This window comes from Tuber melanosporum (assembly GCF_000151645.1).
Source record: "Tuber melanosporum whole genome shotgun sequence assembly, scaffold_38, strain Mel28".
NCBI lineage: Eukaryota > Fungi > Ascomycota > Pezizomycetes > Pezizales > Tuberaceae > Tuber > Tuber melanosporum.
Window position 1 is genome coordinate 256,106 of NW_003299063.1, and position 20,828 is coordinate 276,933.

Here is a 20,828-nt window from a genome sequence, read left to right on the forward strand (position 1 = left end):
CAGGTCGCACTCGGAGGTACAAGTACTCGTACTCGTACAGTACCAGCATTGAATGTTCTAGTGTCTTGATTATTCATATTTCCCTTATCGATTACCGGTATCTCTTCCGTCGCCAATAAAGTGGCTTTGCTGCCCCTCTCATCTCACACCCGCCCAACAGATTCGAGTAGCGGGGGCAAGTTCCCTGGCTGACCTGCTACAAAAATTGTCACTCACAATGCACTGGGACTCGTTCAACCATTTGCTGCCACTCCCCAGGCCCCATTCCCACAGGCAAAGCGAATGAGCATCAATTAATACAAGTACCGTATTAGACTAGAAGCTAAATTATGTGTGTTCCACCATTTAACCGCTAACTACATCCATCCATCTGTGCGATAGCAACAATGAGAAAGCAACATCCACAAATCCATGCCAAATCCGCATTAGCCCCGCCCCTTTTAAATACTCGAGGGTGAAAAATACCGTACTCGAGTGTTTAAAACCTGCTTAGTCTTGCAAGAACAGCAAGCAAGTATCCACAGAGCATTACACGGGGAAATAGGCGTTACGGCGACCACATCAGCCAAAAAAACTAATCCCAGATATAAATCACAAAGCGAGTGTTTAAGGGTCTTACCAGTAGCAAATTTTATAGGAATAGACTCGCGTTTCGTCAAACGATAAACCCCAATCCCAATCGACATCTCGGTAGGAATCCCCTTGGAGAAAGTTATTGTATCCCTATTGCAGGACAAGAGGTCCTGGTTTGTGAGACGCGATGATCAAAATGGTCGTTAGAAGAGAGAGGAAGTATGTGGAAAAAACATGGGCTGATGGAGTGAGAGCGAGAGGACCTACAGAAGCCTGGAATTGGGAGTACGAGTACTGTACTGTACTATACACACATAATTTACTCTCCTCTTTGCGAGAGGTCGTTTCGGTTAACCTTGTCTCACTTAGTCTTGGTTTGATCCGACGTGTGGCTGCCGGGTGTCTGTGCCCGGTACTTGTATACGGTAATAGTACCGGTACTCGAGTAAGCGAACGTGCCGAGTGGCGGACGGGCCGACAAGTGAGCGCTGTGGATTAACCCCTGCCGAATGACGCACAGGTCCGTAAAAACCGTTACTCGTACATCTGACTTACCGGTAGGGATAAGTGATAAGAGGGGAAATTCCCAGATGTCTTAAACTTCCCGCACGAAAAGAGAACGTGATATCGGGGATTTTCGAACACCATGGTACTGTACTGTACCGTACTATCTCAGATACTACTACCTCGCCCTGCCGTTTTGGTCGAGAGTTGAATCTTGACTCTCTTTAGAAATCAGGAAGGGTACTATGTTTACTAATAATATCAACCATATTCTCCACCAAATGCCTCCCAACATAGGACACCGGTCCGCATCCCATATCAGACACCGAAGGGTTCAACCTTAGCCATAGGCATACCCGTGTGTAGACAGACCCCCTTGAATGCTCAATTGCATGTACTGTACCTATCATACAAACACGACCACAAAAAAAAGTTATCTCAACACCCCCCCCACTCGATAGGGGTTAAAAGGTTGAACCCGTATCCTATGCACAGGACACGCCTCCCGTTTACAGTACGGTAGGCCATTGCCTGAGCAAGTTTTAGCATTCTAGTCTCCAGAAGCTTCCACCTTGAAGACAAACTTTGCACTATATCATACCATACGGTAGATGAGCGCGAACCAAGGGCCGAGAAATTACTACTATTACTGTACAGTACTCGTCGTCAGCCGCCGTGATCCCAAAACTTGAGATGAAATTGGTGCGCTCGCGACCGAACCCTGGAAGGCGATTGGTGCTGCCCCGAGTTCCACCCCCTGCTATCCCGCCCAACTTGCCAATGTCGTATGAGCCTCATAACGACTCTTGCCCAATCCATGGTCGAAGCGCGTTCCACCTCTTGGGATATCACGATTAAATATCGCACAAGTATGGATTAACCAACCAAAAGGTCCAATGCTCAGCCTCTTCTTCGGGCGCTTTGGCGGCCCGGCTTCAGCGGGTGTGTCACTGGAAGTGCCGGCATGATACAGTTTCTGTACTCGTGCGAATGCGGTACCGGTGCAGTGTCGAGGTCAAGCGCCAGCGCGTGTCAACTAGGTGGAAACCCGGTGCTCAGACAGGAAAATTAAGAGTCAGTCCGTGACCAACCCCCGTGCTCGGTCTGGGAAGAATACTGTAACCTAACCCCGAAATGATAAAAGCTCTTCTTATTTTCGGAAATGAAAATGGTTGAATCAAAGATTGAGGACGGCGGAAGAGATTCCGTTAGTTACTATGCCACGAATTGTTTTCCGTGCTTTATGTGCAAACCCTCTGGAGGACTGCCGCGTTCTGTCGAAGATATACTTGTAAGAGTACATCCACGGGGGGGGGGTTCACACGCATAGTAGAGCATTCAGATTAAAATTGAGTGGCTACTTGGAACTTTTTTTCTGCAATACCTTATTCCCCTCCCCGGCCAGAAATGGTCTCCGAAAGGTTTGCACAAAATGGAACTTATGAATGAGTTCATCCCTCGCTAGCAAGGCGTACCGTACTGTACGGGTACTGGAGGCAAAAAACTGCCAAGTTCTCACCTCGTGCTACCGGTAGCGAATTCCAAAGGTATCCGGACACCTTGGCGCTGAAAGAGTGTTTTCCGGTCCTAAAATATGGAACCCGACCTAGATGATCAGTAAAGTTTGTATTGAAAACAATGGAAAGAAAGAGGAAAGGAAAGAAAGTCAAGCAGTTTGTATCCTAGGGAAGAAAGTAGCACAATCCTTCCAAGATTTTTGTAAAACTGCAGAGCCTCATTTCCACCTCCACAGCGCCAAAGGTCTGCGATTTTGGCGTGTCTTGGCATTTAGGTGTCCGGACACTTATGTAATTATTGGATGGAATGGTTGCATCAACATCAGCTTCCCCGGGGCCGATTGGGGGAGAACTGGGATGAGTACGGTTTTTGGTATTGGTGCTTCCCTACGCAATAAAATCCCGAAGAATCAAGTCTGCGTTATCGCTTGGATACACTCACGTCCTAAGAAAAACATACTGTAAATCCTTCTTGGTACCTACAGTACAATTCACTTGATACGATTCCGGTAGTACTGCCGGTGTCAGTACCTGAAGGAAGGTGATCGAACGGGACAAAATACCCGTTTTGCTTGTGTCATACTAGCAACTCGTTGTCCATGCTACTTCAAAGCACGTGATAGCTCGATTGAACGTTGAACACAGCATTCCAAAGCACCCATCTTACTAGGTTATGTAAGCACATCGCCAGACAGGGTAGGCTCATGATAGTCGGGACCATAGTTAATACCGTACTGTTCACGGTAAGCCTACCACGGGTGGGAGGGCCCCCGCATTTCCCTCAACCACCGAGCCCGTAATCTCCACAAGCCTACCGGTACTCGGCTCGGGGGGAATATTAGGCACCAACACCCGCAATTGCTGGCGCGGTTTCTGTTGACGTTGGGATCGTGCAGGGGAGATATTCGGTGGTATAATATCATGCGAAAAGGAGAAACCAATCATAAGCGTGTCAACCAGCTGACAGAGGAACATAAGGATATATTTCCCGAGCAGCAACATCTCCAAACCCTTCTCTGGTATCCTACCGGCCTCCATTCACACTCGAAATCATCGCGTAACTATGGGGGAAGAATATCCGGGATTGTTCCTAGCCCTTCCATACCGTATTCGTTCAGGTGCTCCCACAACTCGGGGTTCCAGTCGTCAAGCATCCCCCCCTACATTCCATTACCTCCGAGTAACCTCTCGAAATCCTATCGAGGGCGATCCGGAATGTTCTAGGGGTTTTCCCCTTCGTCTCTCTTCATCACCCTATCAACGCGCTACTAGTCCCGTATTGAGGTGGAGTAGTGTGTGTAAGCGCATGCGAACTTATGCGTTACAAGTCGCGTGCTGATCGCGTTTTCTCTCTTACATAATGGGGTTATAGCTATCGTATCATATTAGCAGGGAGTTGGGTTTGCCACCTATCCCTACCAATATCATCCAACCCCGAAATTGATTTTTCAAATATCTTCCCCTATCGGACACATCTTGATCTCTCGCGTGTAGGTCTTGTCACGCTAATTCCTACCGAGCGTGTGCGGTACTCGTATCATACAAAATCGCTTGTCACTCGAGAGATCTGGATGTTGGAAGCTATTATACGAGTAGAGCGGGATCAACTACGTCTACGATCCTAGCAATTCATCTCATGTTTGATTCTTAAGGCAGTCACGAAGAAGGCTACGTAGCCTAGGGGATATATCATTAAAATTTCGGCAATTGTCGGTTGGGATATTCCAATGAAAATCAAGTGTCAGTCTATCCCATCAACGAAGTACTGTAATGTAAGGTGGGATATTAAGTCTACGTGAGGAAAACTTGGGTTGAACACTAGAGGCTATTAATAGGATGGTCCCGCCGCCAGAATATGAATATTTGTGCTGTGTGGTGTGAGGCTGAGCTCTGATCTCGCAGTTGTCCAAATGAGGGTGTTTACTTGGCAGGAAATTACTGACTCTTAAGCCGCACACCTCCCTTTTTCAGCTGGAGAAAATTCCGTGAAAACCTCCCCTATCGCCACCACAGTTATCGCAGTGGTATACCGCTATCTACCTTCGACGAACGCTTTGGACAGACAATCATGAGCAACATAAATTTAGCATATGGATACTCGATTGGCAGCCGTAACGTCAACTCCGGTAACACAATCGATAGTCATAACATCAACAATATCAGGAATATCGGTGGTGTCATCAATCTAGGGAGGGCAGTAGGCGATGAGAACCCGGAAATTATGAGATGGCTGTCGCCACTAGAGCCGGGGGGAAGGCATCAAGATGTGCGCACAGACAGGCTCGATGGGGTGGGGAATTGGCTTTTAGAAACAAACGAGTTTCGGGAGTGGAGGAGCGGTGAAGGTGGAGGAGATAAGGCTGTCTTATATTGTTATGGAAATCCGGGAGTGGGGAAGACATATCTAAGGTAAATGAGTGATTTCTTAGAAACAAGTGGAAGTTATTACTGATGGTCGGCAACATTAGCTCATTGGTGATCGATAACCTCTGTGATGAACCTGGCGAGGAAGAAGATGCTACGATCGCGATGTTCTACTGCGACTTCCGCGACCAGCAGGAGCAGACAACTGTCAACATTATGGGAGCCATTCTAAAGCAGCTAGTAATAAGAGGGGAGGTGCTGGGGCTAGTGAGAGCAGCGTTTGAAAAGGCGAAAAAGGAGGTCGGCGGTCGATGTCTACGGCTTACTGATATGTTAAATCTGCTGAAGCAGTGTATTGCGAAATTACCACGCGTATTCATCTGTATAGATGCATTGGATGAGTTCCTCCCTAACCATCTACTGGAGCTTCTGGTGTCACTGCAGGATATCCTTCAGGTGTCACCAAGGATGCGAATATTTATCACCGGGAGGCCTCAGGTGGAGGCCTGGGTTAGAAGGTATTTTGCCAATATGGTTATAGTACCCATTAGTCCTAAGACACAAGACATAAAAATTTATTTGAAGAGGAAGCTGGAGATGGACACCGAGCCCGACGCGATGTCTGACAGTTTACGGGCGGATATCCTCAGGATTATTCCAGAAAGGGTATCTGAAATGTGAGTAGGAAAATCCACAATTCCCACGCCGTGCATGATTTTATGGCTACTGACGATAGTCTGTAGATTCCTACTTGTATCACTGAGCATTGATGTTATCCTGGCGGAGGTTACGGTTGGTGAGAGGGAGCAGAAGTTGAACGAGCTTAGAAAGGGCAATCATGTGGAAGATGCATACGCGACAACTTTGGCACGAATAAAGGCACAGAAGGGGAGTAGACCTAGACTCGGAATGGAAGCCCTGATGTGGGTATCGAATTCGGAGCGACCATTACGCACTCGCGAGTTATGCCATGCTTTAGGAGTCACAATAGGATGCGCAGAATTGAATGTAAAGAACGTTCCTGCAATTCAAACACTCCTTGAGTGTTCTTTAGGGCTCATCACGGTCGATTCATCCTCCGACACGGTCCGGCTCGTCCATTTAACGCTACGGGAATATTTATCGAGCAACCAAAGTCTGTTCCAAAGTCCACAGTCAATGATAGCGGAGGTTTGCTTGACGTACCTCAATTTCGGGTGTGTTCGGGAACTTTCGTCGACTCTTAATTCGGCCCCGCCGTTAGTCCCCCTTGTCGAATATGCTTCGTGCTATTGGGGAACACACACAAGGATGCAGGAGACAGAGGATGTCAGCCCACTTGCACTTGAGCTTCTTCTTGGGTTTGAAGGGCATATATCCTCTCGGTTACTCTTGCTACGTTATAATAAGGATAGATGTTGGTGGGAGCCAGGCTTCCATGCGATGAGTGGCCCTAATGGCTTTACAGGGCTCCATGGAGCAGCATTTCTCGGGCTTGTAAAAACAGTCGCTGCTTTATTGGTGAAGGGGGAATGGGACATTAATGTAACAGATGCTGTAGGTAGAACGGCTCTCACATGGGCAGCCATAGGAGGCCATGTTGATGTTATAAAGACGTTGTTAGAGCGGAAGGATGTCAATCCCAACAAGTGCGGACACCGCTTATAGTCGAACACCACTCTGGTGGGCAGTGATCCGCGGGGACAACGAAGTGGCAAAGTTGTTATTAGAACGAGTGGACACCGATCCTAACAGTGCCGACACTTATTATGGTCGAACGCCACTCTGGTGGGCTGCGAGGGATGGGCATGCGGCACTAGTAAAGTTGTTGTTGGAACGAGCGGACACCAATCCCAACACTGCGGACACTAAATATGGCCAAACACCACTCTGGTGGGCTGCGAGGTGTGGGCATGGGGCGGTCCTGGAGTTGCTATTGGAGCGAGGGGACACCTATCTGAACACTGCCGACAATGAATATGGTCAAACACCACTCTGGTGGGCTGCGAGGTATGGACATGAGCGAGTCGTAAAGCTGCTATTGGAACGAGAGGACACCAATCCCAACACTGCCGACACCCAATATGGTTGGTCACCACTCTGGTTGGCTGCTGAGGCTGGGCATGAGGGAGTTGCAAGGCTGTTGTTGGAACGAGAGGAAATCGATCCCAACACTGCCGACACTGAATATGGTCAAACACCACTATGGTTAGCTGCAAGGCATGGCCATGAGGGATTCATAAAGTTGTTATTGGAACGAGAGGACGTCAATCCCAACACTGCTGATACTAAGTGCGGTCAAACACCACTCTGGTTGGCGGCGAGGTGGGGACATGAGGGATTTGTAGAGTTATTATTGCAGCGTCAGAACATCAATCCCAACACTGCCGACTCAAAATATCGCCGGACATCACTCTGGTTGGCTGCAAGGTGGGGGCATGTGGGTGTAGTGAACTTGTTATTGAAACGGCAGGATATCAATCCCAACACTGCCGACACTGAATACGGCCAAACGCCACTCTGGTTGGCTGCGTGGGGTGGGCATGGCAGAGTAGCAAAGTTATTATTGCAACTGGAAAACATCAATCCTGACACTGCCGACACAAAATATGGTCGCACACCACTATGGTTAGCTGCGAGGCGTGGCCATGAACGAGTCGCAAAATTATTATTGGAGCGCCGGAACGTCAATCCCAACACTGCCGATACCGAATATGGTCGGGCACCAATCTGGCTGGCTGCCCGATGTGGGGACGATCGCATGACAAAGCTGTTATTGGAACGAGAGGGCATCAATCCCAACACTGCCGACACTCAATTTGGTCTAACACCATTCGCGTTGGCTGCATGGGGTGGCCATGAGGGAGTCGTAAAGTTGTAATTGGAACATGAGGATATTAACCCCGATGTTGGCGACACTAAATATGGCCAAACACCACTCTGGTTGGCTTTGTGGTGTGGTCATCTAGGGGTAGCGAAACTGCTATTAGATCGAGAGGACATCAATCCCAACACTGCCGACACTGAATATGGTCAAACACCACTCTGGTTGGCTGTGAGGTGTGGGTATGAGGCAATCGTCAAGTTGCTACTAGAACGAGGCGATGTCAATCTCGACACACCAAGCCTTAGCGGCGAAACACCTCTTGAATTAGCCGCCCTCTTTGGACATGCCGGGATTGTGCAGTTACTCTCCGAACCTAGACCTGCTATCCCCGGCCGCTCTCAACCTAACTCGTCTACCCCTCGCTCACCCTTGAAGCCACCTCCCCCCTATTGCCGATTCCTCCTCGGAATAGTTATTCGTTCCTTTATCACTATTTCTTTAATTTTTCTCGTCTTTCTTGTTCTCATTACTCCTTCTCTATCAACTGGCTTATTCCTATCATTTCCTAGATGATTGTTATAATAGTGTTATTCATGCGACTAGGGTCGGTGGAAATTTGTGCAGGGAATCCTTTGGTAGTTTGCAGCTTTATTCCATGCTTCACTCTTTTCACTCTTTTCATCTTTTCCTTTCCTTTCCTTTCCTCTCCTTTCCTTTTCCTTTTCCTTTTCCTTTTCCTCTTTCTTTGTCGTTAAATTTTATTTTTATTTCTCATCTATTATATCAAATCTTTTACTATACTTCTAATTTCCCTGGTTTTGTTCACCTTTCTAGATTACCTTCTACAATACTGTCATAGAAATGTATTATATCTCCCTTCTACGTTCTTCAATGGTCTACCACTCAGAATGTTTGATATTAAAGATTGTGACCTTTTGACAATATGATCCTCCCTTAGCAGAATTCAACCATTCTGCACACCTCTCGCATAACTTTGGTAGATGAAGCGGTAATGCTTGGCCTATATTTGCCATTAAATATACCCACGATCTCTGACGAGACGCTCACCCTGATAACGAACACAAATTCATGCGGCGGGAGTGGTTTCTGCCAACACCCCTCTGTCCTGTGGTGTAAGCATGAGTGCGCGGCAATAGCGGCGTTCGCTGGTGGTGGATTCGCATAGCTTGCCAGGGCCACGCGGGGATATGGCAAAGTTCTCCGAGAATGAACGAATAGCAGCGGAATGGAGTATGAATCGATTATTTTTGCTCTTTTGGCAGGCAATGGATCTGCTGTCTATCTGCTCCTCCTCGTTTTCTAGGGGCTTTAGGTACGGTATATCGTGCGGAACGGATTTCGGTTGGAAATCCACATAGCATCGTTCTTGAGCGAGTAGATATACTCCAGGCTTTCTCTTTTTTTCACATTTCCTCTTCTCATTTGGGATCTGGCATGTCGGCTTGCAAACTTGACCGGTAGACCGTTCCTTTCCTTCATTATAGTAACTTGTGAAGTTGCGATGTTGCTCGGAATCAGCTTGAACTACCGATACAGTTTGCGATGCTTTACACTCTACAGATTTTCAGTTCCGAAGTTTGTTTATCTGCTGATGGGGAAGTCATTGTATCGGAAACATAAGGAAGCCTCTCTAATAATCATTTCCCCCGGCTGCTATTATATTTACGACCGCATTCTGCGCTTATAGCATCACACTCGAACTTTGCGCTCTCACAACAAAACACTGCATGAGGATTTAGCTGTAGAGTGGGGCATAATGTAATCGCAAGTATTTACATTGTACCATGGATACCGGCTTTTCAATCGCCCTTACAGCAAGGGGGAGCTTTTGTGTTACTGATTCGGTGTGGTTCGACTGTCGCCGTTTGTTGACCAAGTTATGATAGTACCGAACATTTGAAAATAACGAAGATTCCGTTGTGTGATATTGATAAGATAGTGAGATTTCGCAGGAGATGGCAAAGTTTGTTTGATGTTGGTTTGAGGACGCAGTGGTGGAACAAGTTGAAGAAAGGGCGAGCATATGAGTATGGGTGAGTGTGGACTCCGGAGGTCTTGTGACATTCGGGTGTCACACTAAAAGAGTTAGGAAACCAGAGAAGAAGCACAAAGGTATGATATCAGCACTGTCTGGGATAGCAAAAGTCTAGGGGAATGATTTGAGAAGAGGTTCGAAGGAGTTGTGCAAAAGGAATGGTGTGGCATCATGATTGGCAAAGGATACGGAACTCTGTGAGGATAAAAAACGAAGGAGATGTTTGCAAAGGAGCAGCTTGTGTATATATAGGACACCTCCGGTAGCAGAGAAAGAATAAGAATCGTAGACACTCTCGACCTAACATAGCCCTATTGTTTGACGTTTGGAGAAAGGCCCGCGAGTACGTAGTTATCGTTATTACAGTGCTACAATGTTCGGGTTCGGCAGGGGTGGTTCTGATGTTACGATCAGCTCTTGTTTCGTGCTGCGGTTTTCCCGCGAGATTTACCTTTTTCTCACCGGGCCATGATGGAAGGAGGATTGAGTGGTGTGGTTGGGTGACGCAGCTCTCGCAGTCATTCATCTCTCTGGAGCTGTGGAGGTATACATCTGGGGCCGGATAAGATCAGGTGGCATATTATTTAACCCAGAATGTTCGTGATATTTGATATGTTCCATCCGGGCAGTCAAGTAACCTACCCGATCAACAAGATAGCCAATTGACCAAGAAGGCCCATTGACCAAGAAGGTAGCCCCGCGACAGGTATATCTGAGTGGTGAGTTCAACCACGATCTATCCCAGTCGTGAAGGAAAGTTGTTGAAAAAATGGGTAAAGTGGTAATGATCGAAATCGAGGTTTGTTACGGGGTAAGGCGAAGTGAGAGAGGAGAGGGGTTGGATACAGGAGGTTTGATACACAAGGCGCAGGATCAAACCTGGTGGGAGTTGGATGGGGGAAGGAAAGACCTAAGCAAGCTGAGAGTTTGGTTAGGAAGGCAAGTGGGTTTATATTGCACGCTGGGTGAAGCAAACAAGTGTTGGAAGGAAAGGAAAGAAAAGGCTTTCAGCATAAGTGTCCTGTAGTGCGTAATCGTCTACGTACGGTAATGGACCTCCTTCCCCACCCTCTTTCCAGAGTTTTTCAGGGTTGCGGGCGAACACAAGACGAGCAACACGACGGCAAATTCCTTCATGTTATTGGACATCATACGCTTATACCGATTTGTCGACGATAATTGATTTTTTCCTTTGCTTTGCTTTGCTTCTTTGATTCTTCTACTTCGCGCTAGGACCCGATAACGCTCTTTTAGAAATTAGAACTCTCCGAATGAGTGAAGGGCTTGAGCACTCTAGACCGGGGGCGAAAGATTACCGGTAACTTTACTCGTTATTCCTACCCCGGAGAAGTTGTGCATCTACTTTGCCGTGATAATTTGAGCCAGTGCTATTGTGATTTCGGGGGCCCCCAGAGTTTCCCGCGAGGTTTACCGTCCTGGGTTATTCGCACTGGGTTATTCGTATAGTAAATTTGGGTGAAAATGGGCAAGAAACACCTGTGACCTAGTTAGCAGAGAGCATTCCTGTGCGAATGCATCTATCCAAAGTTATAGGGGTACCGGGATTCGACAAACAGCATCCAGGATGCTAGTAATCTGTTGCATGTTATTATTACCATATCTGTTTCAGTGATCTCCTACCCCGGGATCTTTATCATCCTAGCACTGACGAGGTCCAGTTTCTGCGAAGCAGGGAGTTCGATTCCTTATATTAGTGTTGGGGGATTCTAGTACGGAAACTCATTATGTCGGGAGTCTCCGGTATTTCATCGACACCTATGATACTTGTACTTTTATCAGGAAATCAATGCCTACTGTCTGTCACCGATCCCCTTTTGATATAATACCTCTAGGCGCTGACTCGCCCTTCGTTGTACACTTTGCCTCCTGGGATATACACGCATCACCGTACACCATCCCGTCCCCAGGCAGTTTATTGTAATTATGTGGTGAAAAGCATCTCTGTGGCCAGGTTGGTCGGAATAGTTACTGTGGGCATTTCTTTACAGGATTGTGGAGTCACATCGGGCCCGACAGATCCATATGGATGGGTGGTTATCACCCAGGTTTTGTCCGGAGGTATTCGCGACATTAGATATGTTCTATCCCACAAGCGGTCGCTGGAAGGCACGCCTTGCCCGGGGATGTATCGTTAGAGGTTTGGCTAATTGCAAATTAAGATATCCTAGTGAAGAGTGAATGTCGATCTCTCCCATTGGCTAAGCACTAAACTAGATTGCAGTTGAGCTTCCTTTGGTGCTTGAGCTGTACAGTACGTCATCGGCAAAGAAGGTGAAAATAGGAGGTTTCAGCTCTGGCCGCTCTCCTCGACTGGGATGGCTTAACCGTGCCAAGGTTCCCGCCACTTTGAAAGACGCTAGGCGACTTGCAAAGTTCGACGGCACCTACGGAGTGCCGGACAACTCATCGTGACCCTACGGCGGACTATAGTGATCACAACCGCCACTACAACCAAATCTTGAATCTTGAATATCTTAAAACTTAGAAATTCCCTCAACGATCAGATTTTTATAAGTAATAAACTTATTTGTAATTATCATTATTGGTATTATTGGGTACAGTACAGATGAATGGCCAGCACGAAAAGAAAAAGAAAAAAAAAAAGTTAAAAAAAGAGAAAAATAAAACAAAAAGGGTATAAGGAAATCATATACAATGCTGATGTGTAGAGCATAAATGAGAATGAGAAAGTAAAAACAAAATGTAGGAGAGTAGACAAGATACCAAAGTTAAACTATGTTTTATTTTAACTCAGCGCCTGCTCACGGCCAGCTCGTGGAAGTAAAATGCAAGCACTACCCAGTTGAGCAATCTCGGGACATTGTGGATGTGACAGAGGTGGTGAAGAACTTGCAACTTGAATTTGATTACGCAATTATCAGGATAGATTAGTGTGGTTTGTTTCATGTTTTGTTTTAAGTATCGCTTTGATACTTGGTTTGTTTTAAGTATTGTTTGATACTTGGTTTTGTTTTATGTTTTGTTTTAAGTATCATTTTGATACTTAAGTGGTTTTACCAAAGTGTGTCGCTTGATACCTTTGATTAGTTTTGTTCATACCTGACATGAACAGATTTGTGTACTTAAAGACTGCCTGATTCCATGATGGAAAAGGTGGACTTCAATAGACAGCATTTTAATTTACTTGTTTGAATGGTTACTCTTTAGTTTTCCCTGTACACCTTGGAAGCCTCCTCTAGTTCATAGCTCTCGTCTCCTCTCTGGTAGAGCAGGCTACCTGTCAGCTATTATACCTTATCCCGAAACGTGATTAGCACTTTGCAAACACATTACACCCCTGGTGTCATGAACGTGGCTTGGCATGAAAGAGGTTTTCATGTGACACGTGGTTATGAGTCACAGGTATGTTATTGTTTTACACATATGACTCATTCTGGTCATATGATTTGTTATGTGTGGGATTTGTGATGCTTTCGTACATGGCTCAAATATGAGTCATGGGACGTGCGCCTGGTAAATATGCCTTGTGAGTGTGCCTTGCGGGTAAGCCTTGCGCATATGATTTATGTTTTGCACATGACCTCGTTATGAGGTCATGGGTTTTATGCATATGACTCAGTCGAGTCATATGACTTATTTATTGCATTATGATTGGTTTATGAGTTTTTGTACATGACCTCGCTATGAGGTCATGGGTTTTGAACATGTGATCACTTTGATCACATGATTAGTTTGTTATGATTTGGTTTCGCACATGTGACCACTTTAGGTCACATGACTATGGGTGAGAAGAATACTATATAAGGAGGCCGATGTGGCTGAGGAAGATAGGTTCCTCACGCTTTGTTCTAAGTACTTTTCCTACTTATTACTTTAATGAATATAAAACACCTTTACGATCTTTATCTTTATTGCAACATTATCGTTACACCAAGGAAGGTTCTTCACGAAGACAAGTTAGAGAAAGCTTATGATAGGTGTTCCTGATAGAAGACAAAGGTCTTGTACTATCGGTACCGTAGGCAGAGACCCAGAACTATCGTAAGACAAAGGAAGAAGGAGACAAAAATGAGAAGTATCGTTCCCCATCACCAAGAACTAACTATCCAAAGAGGGATCGTTAGACCTGGAGGATACCAGAAACTATGGGCTAGTTCATGATATTCATACATTACCCATATTACAAGCTGAAGTTTCTGCTTGGAGTAACGTACTCTTCATTTACTAACCTATCTTGCTTACTTCTAAACCCTCCTGTACTATGTAGCTCTCCTGCAATTAAGCTCTTTTAATTTTGTAAGACCCTGGAAGGGGAAGGCGACTGGAGTAGGAGTGTGTTCCAAGTACTACTAGTAGGTAGAATCAAGTAGTGGATAAGCATACTAGTATTGATATGGGAAATAATCAACCAAAAGATAACTAATTATTAGCCAGTTTTTATTAGAAAGAATATCATTGGCTAGTCACTACTTGGCACTTGCACCCCCTCCAGGCCATCCACCCTTCCTGAGGCATTACCTTTTCAAACTACAACTTGAAGCTATACTAACACTTACATTATTTAAACCTAGATCCTGATGAATATTTACTCTTGGCAACGCTTGCTTGGTGTCAAAAAAGGCCACAAGTCTTTGATCTCTCTTTCAAAGCATTTACCTTAGAGGAGCAGATCCCAAATGGTACTCCTAAACATGACTACTTTTATATTGAGCTACGGAACTTTCTCCAGATTGAAGTTTTTAGTTTTGGCTATCAATTACCCAGCTGCCATCCACCTGCTGGGGGTTACAATTCGACTCCTGCAATCACAAACTACACCCCCTCAGTTTCCACTTTATCCTTGATAGGTGAGGATGCTATTGCCAAATTGGATTCTTAAATTTCATTCTCACACTACTTTCAAATCCCTTCTATTCATATTGTTTCCTTTCAATTTCTCTACCAGCCTTTCTCTGCTTACTTCTTGCTATAGTCGCTTAGTTTCTTTTCTTTTCTTTTTTTTCAACTATTTCCATTATCTCTGACTTTTATTATTTTACATTGCCTCTCTATCCCTTCATACCCGATGATACCAATGATGATAATTCCAAATAAGTTTATTACTTATAAAACTCTGATGGTTGAGGGACCTTTTAAGTTTTAAGATATTTAAGATTCAAGATTTCGATGTGGTGGCGGTTGTGGTCGCTATAGTCTGCCGTAGTGACCTCTACTAAACAATTTATGATTGAACGCCCAACATCAAGAAAAAAAAAGCTTCTGAACCTTTTGTTTCTTATTCCTGTCTTTCACCGCCTTTTGCATTTCCTTGGTATGAATATGCAATATTTGAAAGTCTCAAATGACTGTGCCGTCAAACATTGCAAGTCGCCTAGAGTTGGCACGGTTACCGATTGTCGAGAGGGGCTGGGCGCCGTGCAACCGTTAAACTAATTGTAGCATAAAAACATGAGCTTACGGTATGTTCTCTCGATTTGAGTTTGGGTATCCCACCATTCAACTGGAGTAAATATGTAAGGAGCACAGGGTTATTAATTCCAAACAACGGATACCTACAGTAAAAACCAAAAAATAATTTGGCACCACGCTAGGACGTTGGAATTGCCTCTCCTGGTAAGGTCTGTTGTATTTTTTCTTTTTATTTGTCTCAGCTGAGGGGTGAAAGATAAGCTTTTCACTGTTTCTTCCCCCTAATCCAGAGGGGGAAATTCCGGACGTCCATTGCCAATTATTTCGGGTTTTACAGTACGGTAGGCTACGGTAGACTTCGTTGAACACTTGAAGCTGGGATTGTCCCACCACCAGGGTATGGAGTGCTCGTGATGTGTTCTATTTATGCTCAACTCATATCTCACAATTGTCCAAATGCAGGTTTTTACTTGGCGGGGAAAATGATTGGACGGAAAATCTAAGCGCATAAGCCCCGCACCCAATTTTTTCATCCGGCGATGTCCCCTAAACCTCCCTGATCGCGACATAAGTCGTCGTAGCGGTATATCGACCTTCGACCTTCAAATCACCTATCGGAGCTGACCAGAAGGCAACCCCCGACCCTGTTTACGCACCCTAACTGAGACTTTGACAGACAGTCATGGGAGACACAGCATATAAATCCTCGATTGGTAGCGGTAACATCAACATTGGTGGTATCGTCAGTGTGGACAGGGCCATAACTGATGAGACCCAAGAAATTATAAAGTGGCTCTCACCACTAGAGCCTGTGAGAAGGCATCAAGATGTGCGTACCGACAGGCTCGATGGTGTGGGGAATTGGCTTTTAGAAACAAACGAGTTTCGGGAGTGGAGGAGCAGTGAAGGTGGAGAAGATAAGGCTCTCTTATTTTGTTACGGGAATCCGGGAGTGGGGAAGACATATCTTAGGTAAGTGAGTGATTTCTTAGAAACAAGTGGAAGTTATTACTGATGGTCGGCAACATTAGCTCATTGGTGATCGATAACCTCTGTGATGAACCTGGCGAGGAAGAAGATACTACGATCGCGATATTCTACTGCAACTTCCGCGACCAGCAGGAGCAGACAACTGCCAACATTATGGGAGCCATTCTAAAGCAGCTAGTAATAAGAGGGGAGGTGCTGGGGCTAGTGAGAGCAGCGTTTGAAAAGGCGAAAAAGGAGGTCGGCGGTCGATGTCTACGGCTTACTGATATGTTAAATATGCTGAAGCAGTGTATTGCGAAATTACCACGCGTATTCATCTGTATAGATGCATTGGATGAGTGCCTGCCTAAACACCTACTGGGGCTTCTCGAGTCATTGAAGGATACTCTTAAGGTGTCACCGAGGACACGAATATTTGTCACCGGGAGGCCTCATGTAGAGGCCGAAATTACAAGATATTTCACCACTATGGTTACAGTGCCCATTAGCCCAAAGACGTATGATATAAAAAGATATCTGGAGAGGAAGCTGGAGATGGACACCGAGCCCGACGCGATGCCTGATAGTTTACGGGCGGATATCCTCAGGATTATTCCAGAAAGGGTATCTGAAATGTGAGTAGGAAAATCCACAATTCCCACGCCGTGCATGATTTTATGGCTACTGACGATAGTCTGTAGATTCCTACTTGTATCACTGAGCATTGATGTTATCCTGGCGGAGGTTACGGTTGGTGAGAGGGAGCAGAAGTTGAACGAGCTTAGAAAGGGCAATCATGTGGAAGATGCATACGCGACAACTTTGGCACGAATAAAGGCACAGAAGGGGAGTAGACCTAGACTCGGAATGGAAGCCCTGATGTGGGTATCGAATTCGGAGCGACCATTACACACTAGCGGGTTATGCCATGCCTTAGGAATAAAGATGGGATCAACAGATTTGGATGTTGAAAACATTCCTACAATTCGGGCACTCCTCGCTTGTTCTTTAGGGCTCATCACGGTCGATTCATCCTCTGACACTGTCAGTCTTGTCCATTTAACGCTGCAAGAGTATTTATCTAGTAACCCACATCTGTTCCAAAATTCACACTCGATGATGGCGGAGGTTTGTTTGACGTTCCTCAATTTCGGGTGTGTTCGGGAACTTGCGCCAACTCTTAGAAGGGCCCCCTCAACAACCCCTTTACTAGAATATGCTTCGTATTACTGGGGGGATCATACAAGGAAGGGGATGACGGAAAATGTGAAAACACTTGCCCTCAGGCTTCTCGATGGGTTTGATAAGCATATATCTGCCCAACTAATTTTACTGCACTATAATCAATATCGAGGCCGGGGCCCTTATTTTAACGGTGCGGGAGGACCTACGGGATTTACAGGACTCCACGGCGTAGCATTTCTCGGGATCGGAGAGCTTGTTACTTCTGTACTGGAGATGAAGGAATGGGACGCTAATGAAACCGATTGCATGGGGAGTACGGCTCTTATATGGGCAGCAATCAGAGGGCATCAAGAGGTGGTAAGGGTGCTCTTAGATCGAGAGGATGTTAATCCCGACAAGGCGGACATCGGGTGTGGCCGAGCCCCACTCTCCTGGGCAGCCGGCGAAGGGCATGAGGGGGTAGTAAAGTTGCTCTTAGGCCGGACAGATGTTAATCCCGACCGAGCAGATACCCGGTATCACCAAACACCAATCTCATGGGCTGCTAAGCATGGCCGCGAGGGGGTAGTAAGGCTGCTTTTGGAGCGCGAGGATGTTAACCCCAACACCATGGACACCAACTATGGCCAAACGCCACTCTCGTGGGCATCTGAGGGCGGGCATGAGGGGATAGTAAAGATGCTTTTGGAGCGAGAAGATGTCAAACCCGACCTGGCAGACAATAGATATGGCCGGACCCCACTCTGGTGGGCCACTCTGTGTGGGAACGAGGGGGTTGTAAAGATGCTTTTGGAGCGAGAGGATGTTACTCCAATACGGCGGACACAGCGCACGGCCGGACACCAATCTCGTGCGTCGCTGGGTGCCGGCAAGCGGTTGTAGTAAAGGTGCTGCTATCCTCGAGAGGTGTCCGCACCTGTGCGGAGGATTGTAAGTACCAGGCCCGCTATCGTGGGCTCATTCTGGGGGCACAATGGAGCTGTGAGGGTGCTATCGGAATGCGAAAATCTCAATCCCAACCTTACCAGTCGCTTGTTGGAGTGCCTATCGGGCATGTGGTTATGCAGTCGTGCTGTTATGCGGATTTGAGGTATGTGTGAGGGTATGTGGTTTAGACCGATGCCTGTTGCCATTGGGCATCATATATCGGGTATTAGATTTTGCGGGTTCTTTCACGCCATGCGCCATTCGGCATATGGTAGCTGGCGGAGGGCATAGGGTCCAGGGTTTAGGGAGAATCATAGGATACCAGGCCAGTTCCAGATTGTTGAAGATGGCAGAGGATCTTGGTTGGTCAGGGTAGTATATTTCTTGAGAGTTCGTTGAGTTTCCTTAAAGTTCTGGAGTTGCCGAGATATATATCCTGGGATGTCTTTAGCTAGCAGGAAAATAGCGAATTCCACCTTATACTGTAGGATAATGCTTGTGAATGGCGATTTTACCACACCAGGATTTCCGAGCGATTTGCTTGCTTTTCGTTGCTTCTAGGAACGTGATGCGAAATCCACCAACTGGAATGAACCCGGAATTCTTCTATGATTACTGTTTTTGTTTCTTCAAGGAGGATTTTTTTTTCTTTTCCGTTGTGTTGTTTGTCTTGATTCACGCCGCTGTCTATCTTCTTACCATTCTTAACATGGAAAAATCGCATTAGTTTCCGGCGTATCATAGCCAATATTGTATTGTACCAAAAAATGAAACACTCTTCACTCTACTTTCACTCATACCCTCCTCCTCCGATTCACTGGCAGATGGACTGTACGGCACGCGGGGCTCTTGTGGATCCTGTTTTCTCAACTCGTGAGGGGGCGTCACTCGTATGGGAGTTGAAAGACTCCTTTGGTTACTTGCTGATCGCGAGTAGAGAAGATCTCTGTCATTGCTGAGTACCTTTTCAGCGAGACTTGCGGAGGTGTTTATTTCCGACCTGTCTTTCGAGATGTGTGCTATTGGGGGGTGGGGGTGGCTAATTTGTGTCAGCCAGGTTTGATATTGTACTATTCGTTGATCAGTGTCATTAGGTCTATATAGAACATAGTTGCTCACAAGGGCGTCAAGGATCCTTACGCTGTCGTGCACTATTTTCCTTCTACATGATTATCTATTGTGCAAGGGAGAAAGAAAGAAAAAGATCGCGAGGGGCTAGAATGTACGGCTGGAGGAAAATAAAAAGGTCAGGTATGATAGGATGAAACTGCAGGGTGTAACCTAGAATTTGTCACGGTGATAGAACTGGCTCCAAACTCCACCGTGCTTGGGGAAAACAGAAATTCACAAAACCGACGCTGGACTTTGGAATCAAGTCTCCAGGGAGGTTCAGGTCGGCCTGGTGACATGTAAGTGCATTTCGGGCTCATCTGGTGGGATTTCCTTCTACTACAAGGGGGGATGTCGGGGACGCCTTCCGTGGGTAAGGTGCTCGGGAAGAGAAGGAACTGTGCCGGATTCGACAAGGTAATGTTTTCTAGACCTCAAATCGCGCTGGGGGTTAATACTTTGTGGGATTGTATCAGAACTACCCCCTTCTGATAGCCATGCCTAGCTGCGAACGAGAAAAGTGTTTACCTGTCATTGTCTGGCTTGTCGGGATTGACGTCTTTCCACCCTGGTAGCATTTTCACCACTCCTTAATGCCCATCCCGAGCAGTGAGCGAGAGCACTGTTTGGCCGGAATTAGCAGGCCTGCCGAGATTGACTACTTTCCGCGTGGGTAGAATTTTCACCACCTCCTGGTGTCTGTAAGCGGCCGCATGCGAGAGCGGTGTTTGGCCGGACTATCTGACTTGTGGGGATTGGCATCTTCCCGCGTGAGTAATATTCTCACCACTTCCTCATGTCCAAACCAAACCGCGTGCGAGAGCCGTGTTCGGCCGTACTTATCTGGGGTGTAAGGGTTGACCTCTTCCGGTGCGAGAAAGATTTTCACGACTCCCTCATGTCCATGCCCAGCAAGCGGCATGCGAGAGGGGCATTCGGCTGAGATTGTCTGGATCGTCAGGGTTGATGTCTTCCTCCCCCGAGTAATATGTTTGCAACTCCCTCATGTGCCTTCTAAGCGGCATTCTAGAGCGGTGTTTGGCCATCAATATCTGGCTTATTGGGGTTGACATCTTCCCTCCCGAGCAGTATTCTCACCATTTCATTTCCAAACCAAGCAGACAGCGAGTGAGAGCGGTGTTTGGCCTTCATTTTCCGGATTGTTGGGGTGGACATCTTCCCACCCGAGTAGTATTTTCACCACTTCTTTATGTACATAGGCACCAGCTGGCGAGAGCGGTGTTCGGCCGCAATTATCCGGCTCATCGGTATCGACCTCTTCCAACCTGATCAGAATTTTCACATCTTACTCATGTTCATGCTGAGCACCCCACACATGTGGCGTTTGGCCCCTAAAATATCCTTCGTTGATATTCCAACATTCCATTTTTATTAAAAGAGTTTCCATTTTTGCATGGACACAGAA

General features: G+C 46.4%; 2 protein-coding genes; one reads left to right on the top strand and one right to left on the bottom strand.

The window, feature by feature from the left end:
- The first annotated feature begins 8,025 nt into the window (after positions 1-8,025).
- GSTUM_00007604001 (uncharacterized protein) lies at positions 8,026-8,643 on the top strand. XM_052355790.1 has 1 exon: positions 8,026-8,643. Exon 1 carries the CDS (start codon positions 8,334-8,336, stop codon positions 8,517-8,519), a length of 186 nt encoding a protein of 61 aa, XP_052211756.1. The 5' UTR covers positions 8,026-8,333; the 3' UTR covers positions 8,520-8,643.
- A 17-nt stretch (positions 8,644-8,660) lies between these two features.
- Positions 8,661-8,798, bottom strand: GSTUM_00007605001 (uncharacterized protein; the record flags this gene model as incomplete). Its single annotated transcript, XM_002839535.1, has 1 exon — positions 8,661-8,798. One exon carries the CDS (start codon positions 8,796-8,798, stop codon positions 8,661-8,663), a length of 138 nt encoding a protein of 45 aa, XP_002839581.1.
- Positions 8,799-20,828: the final 12,030 nt, after the last annotated feature.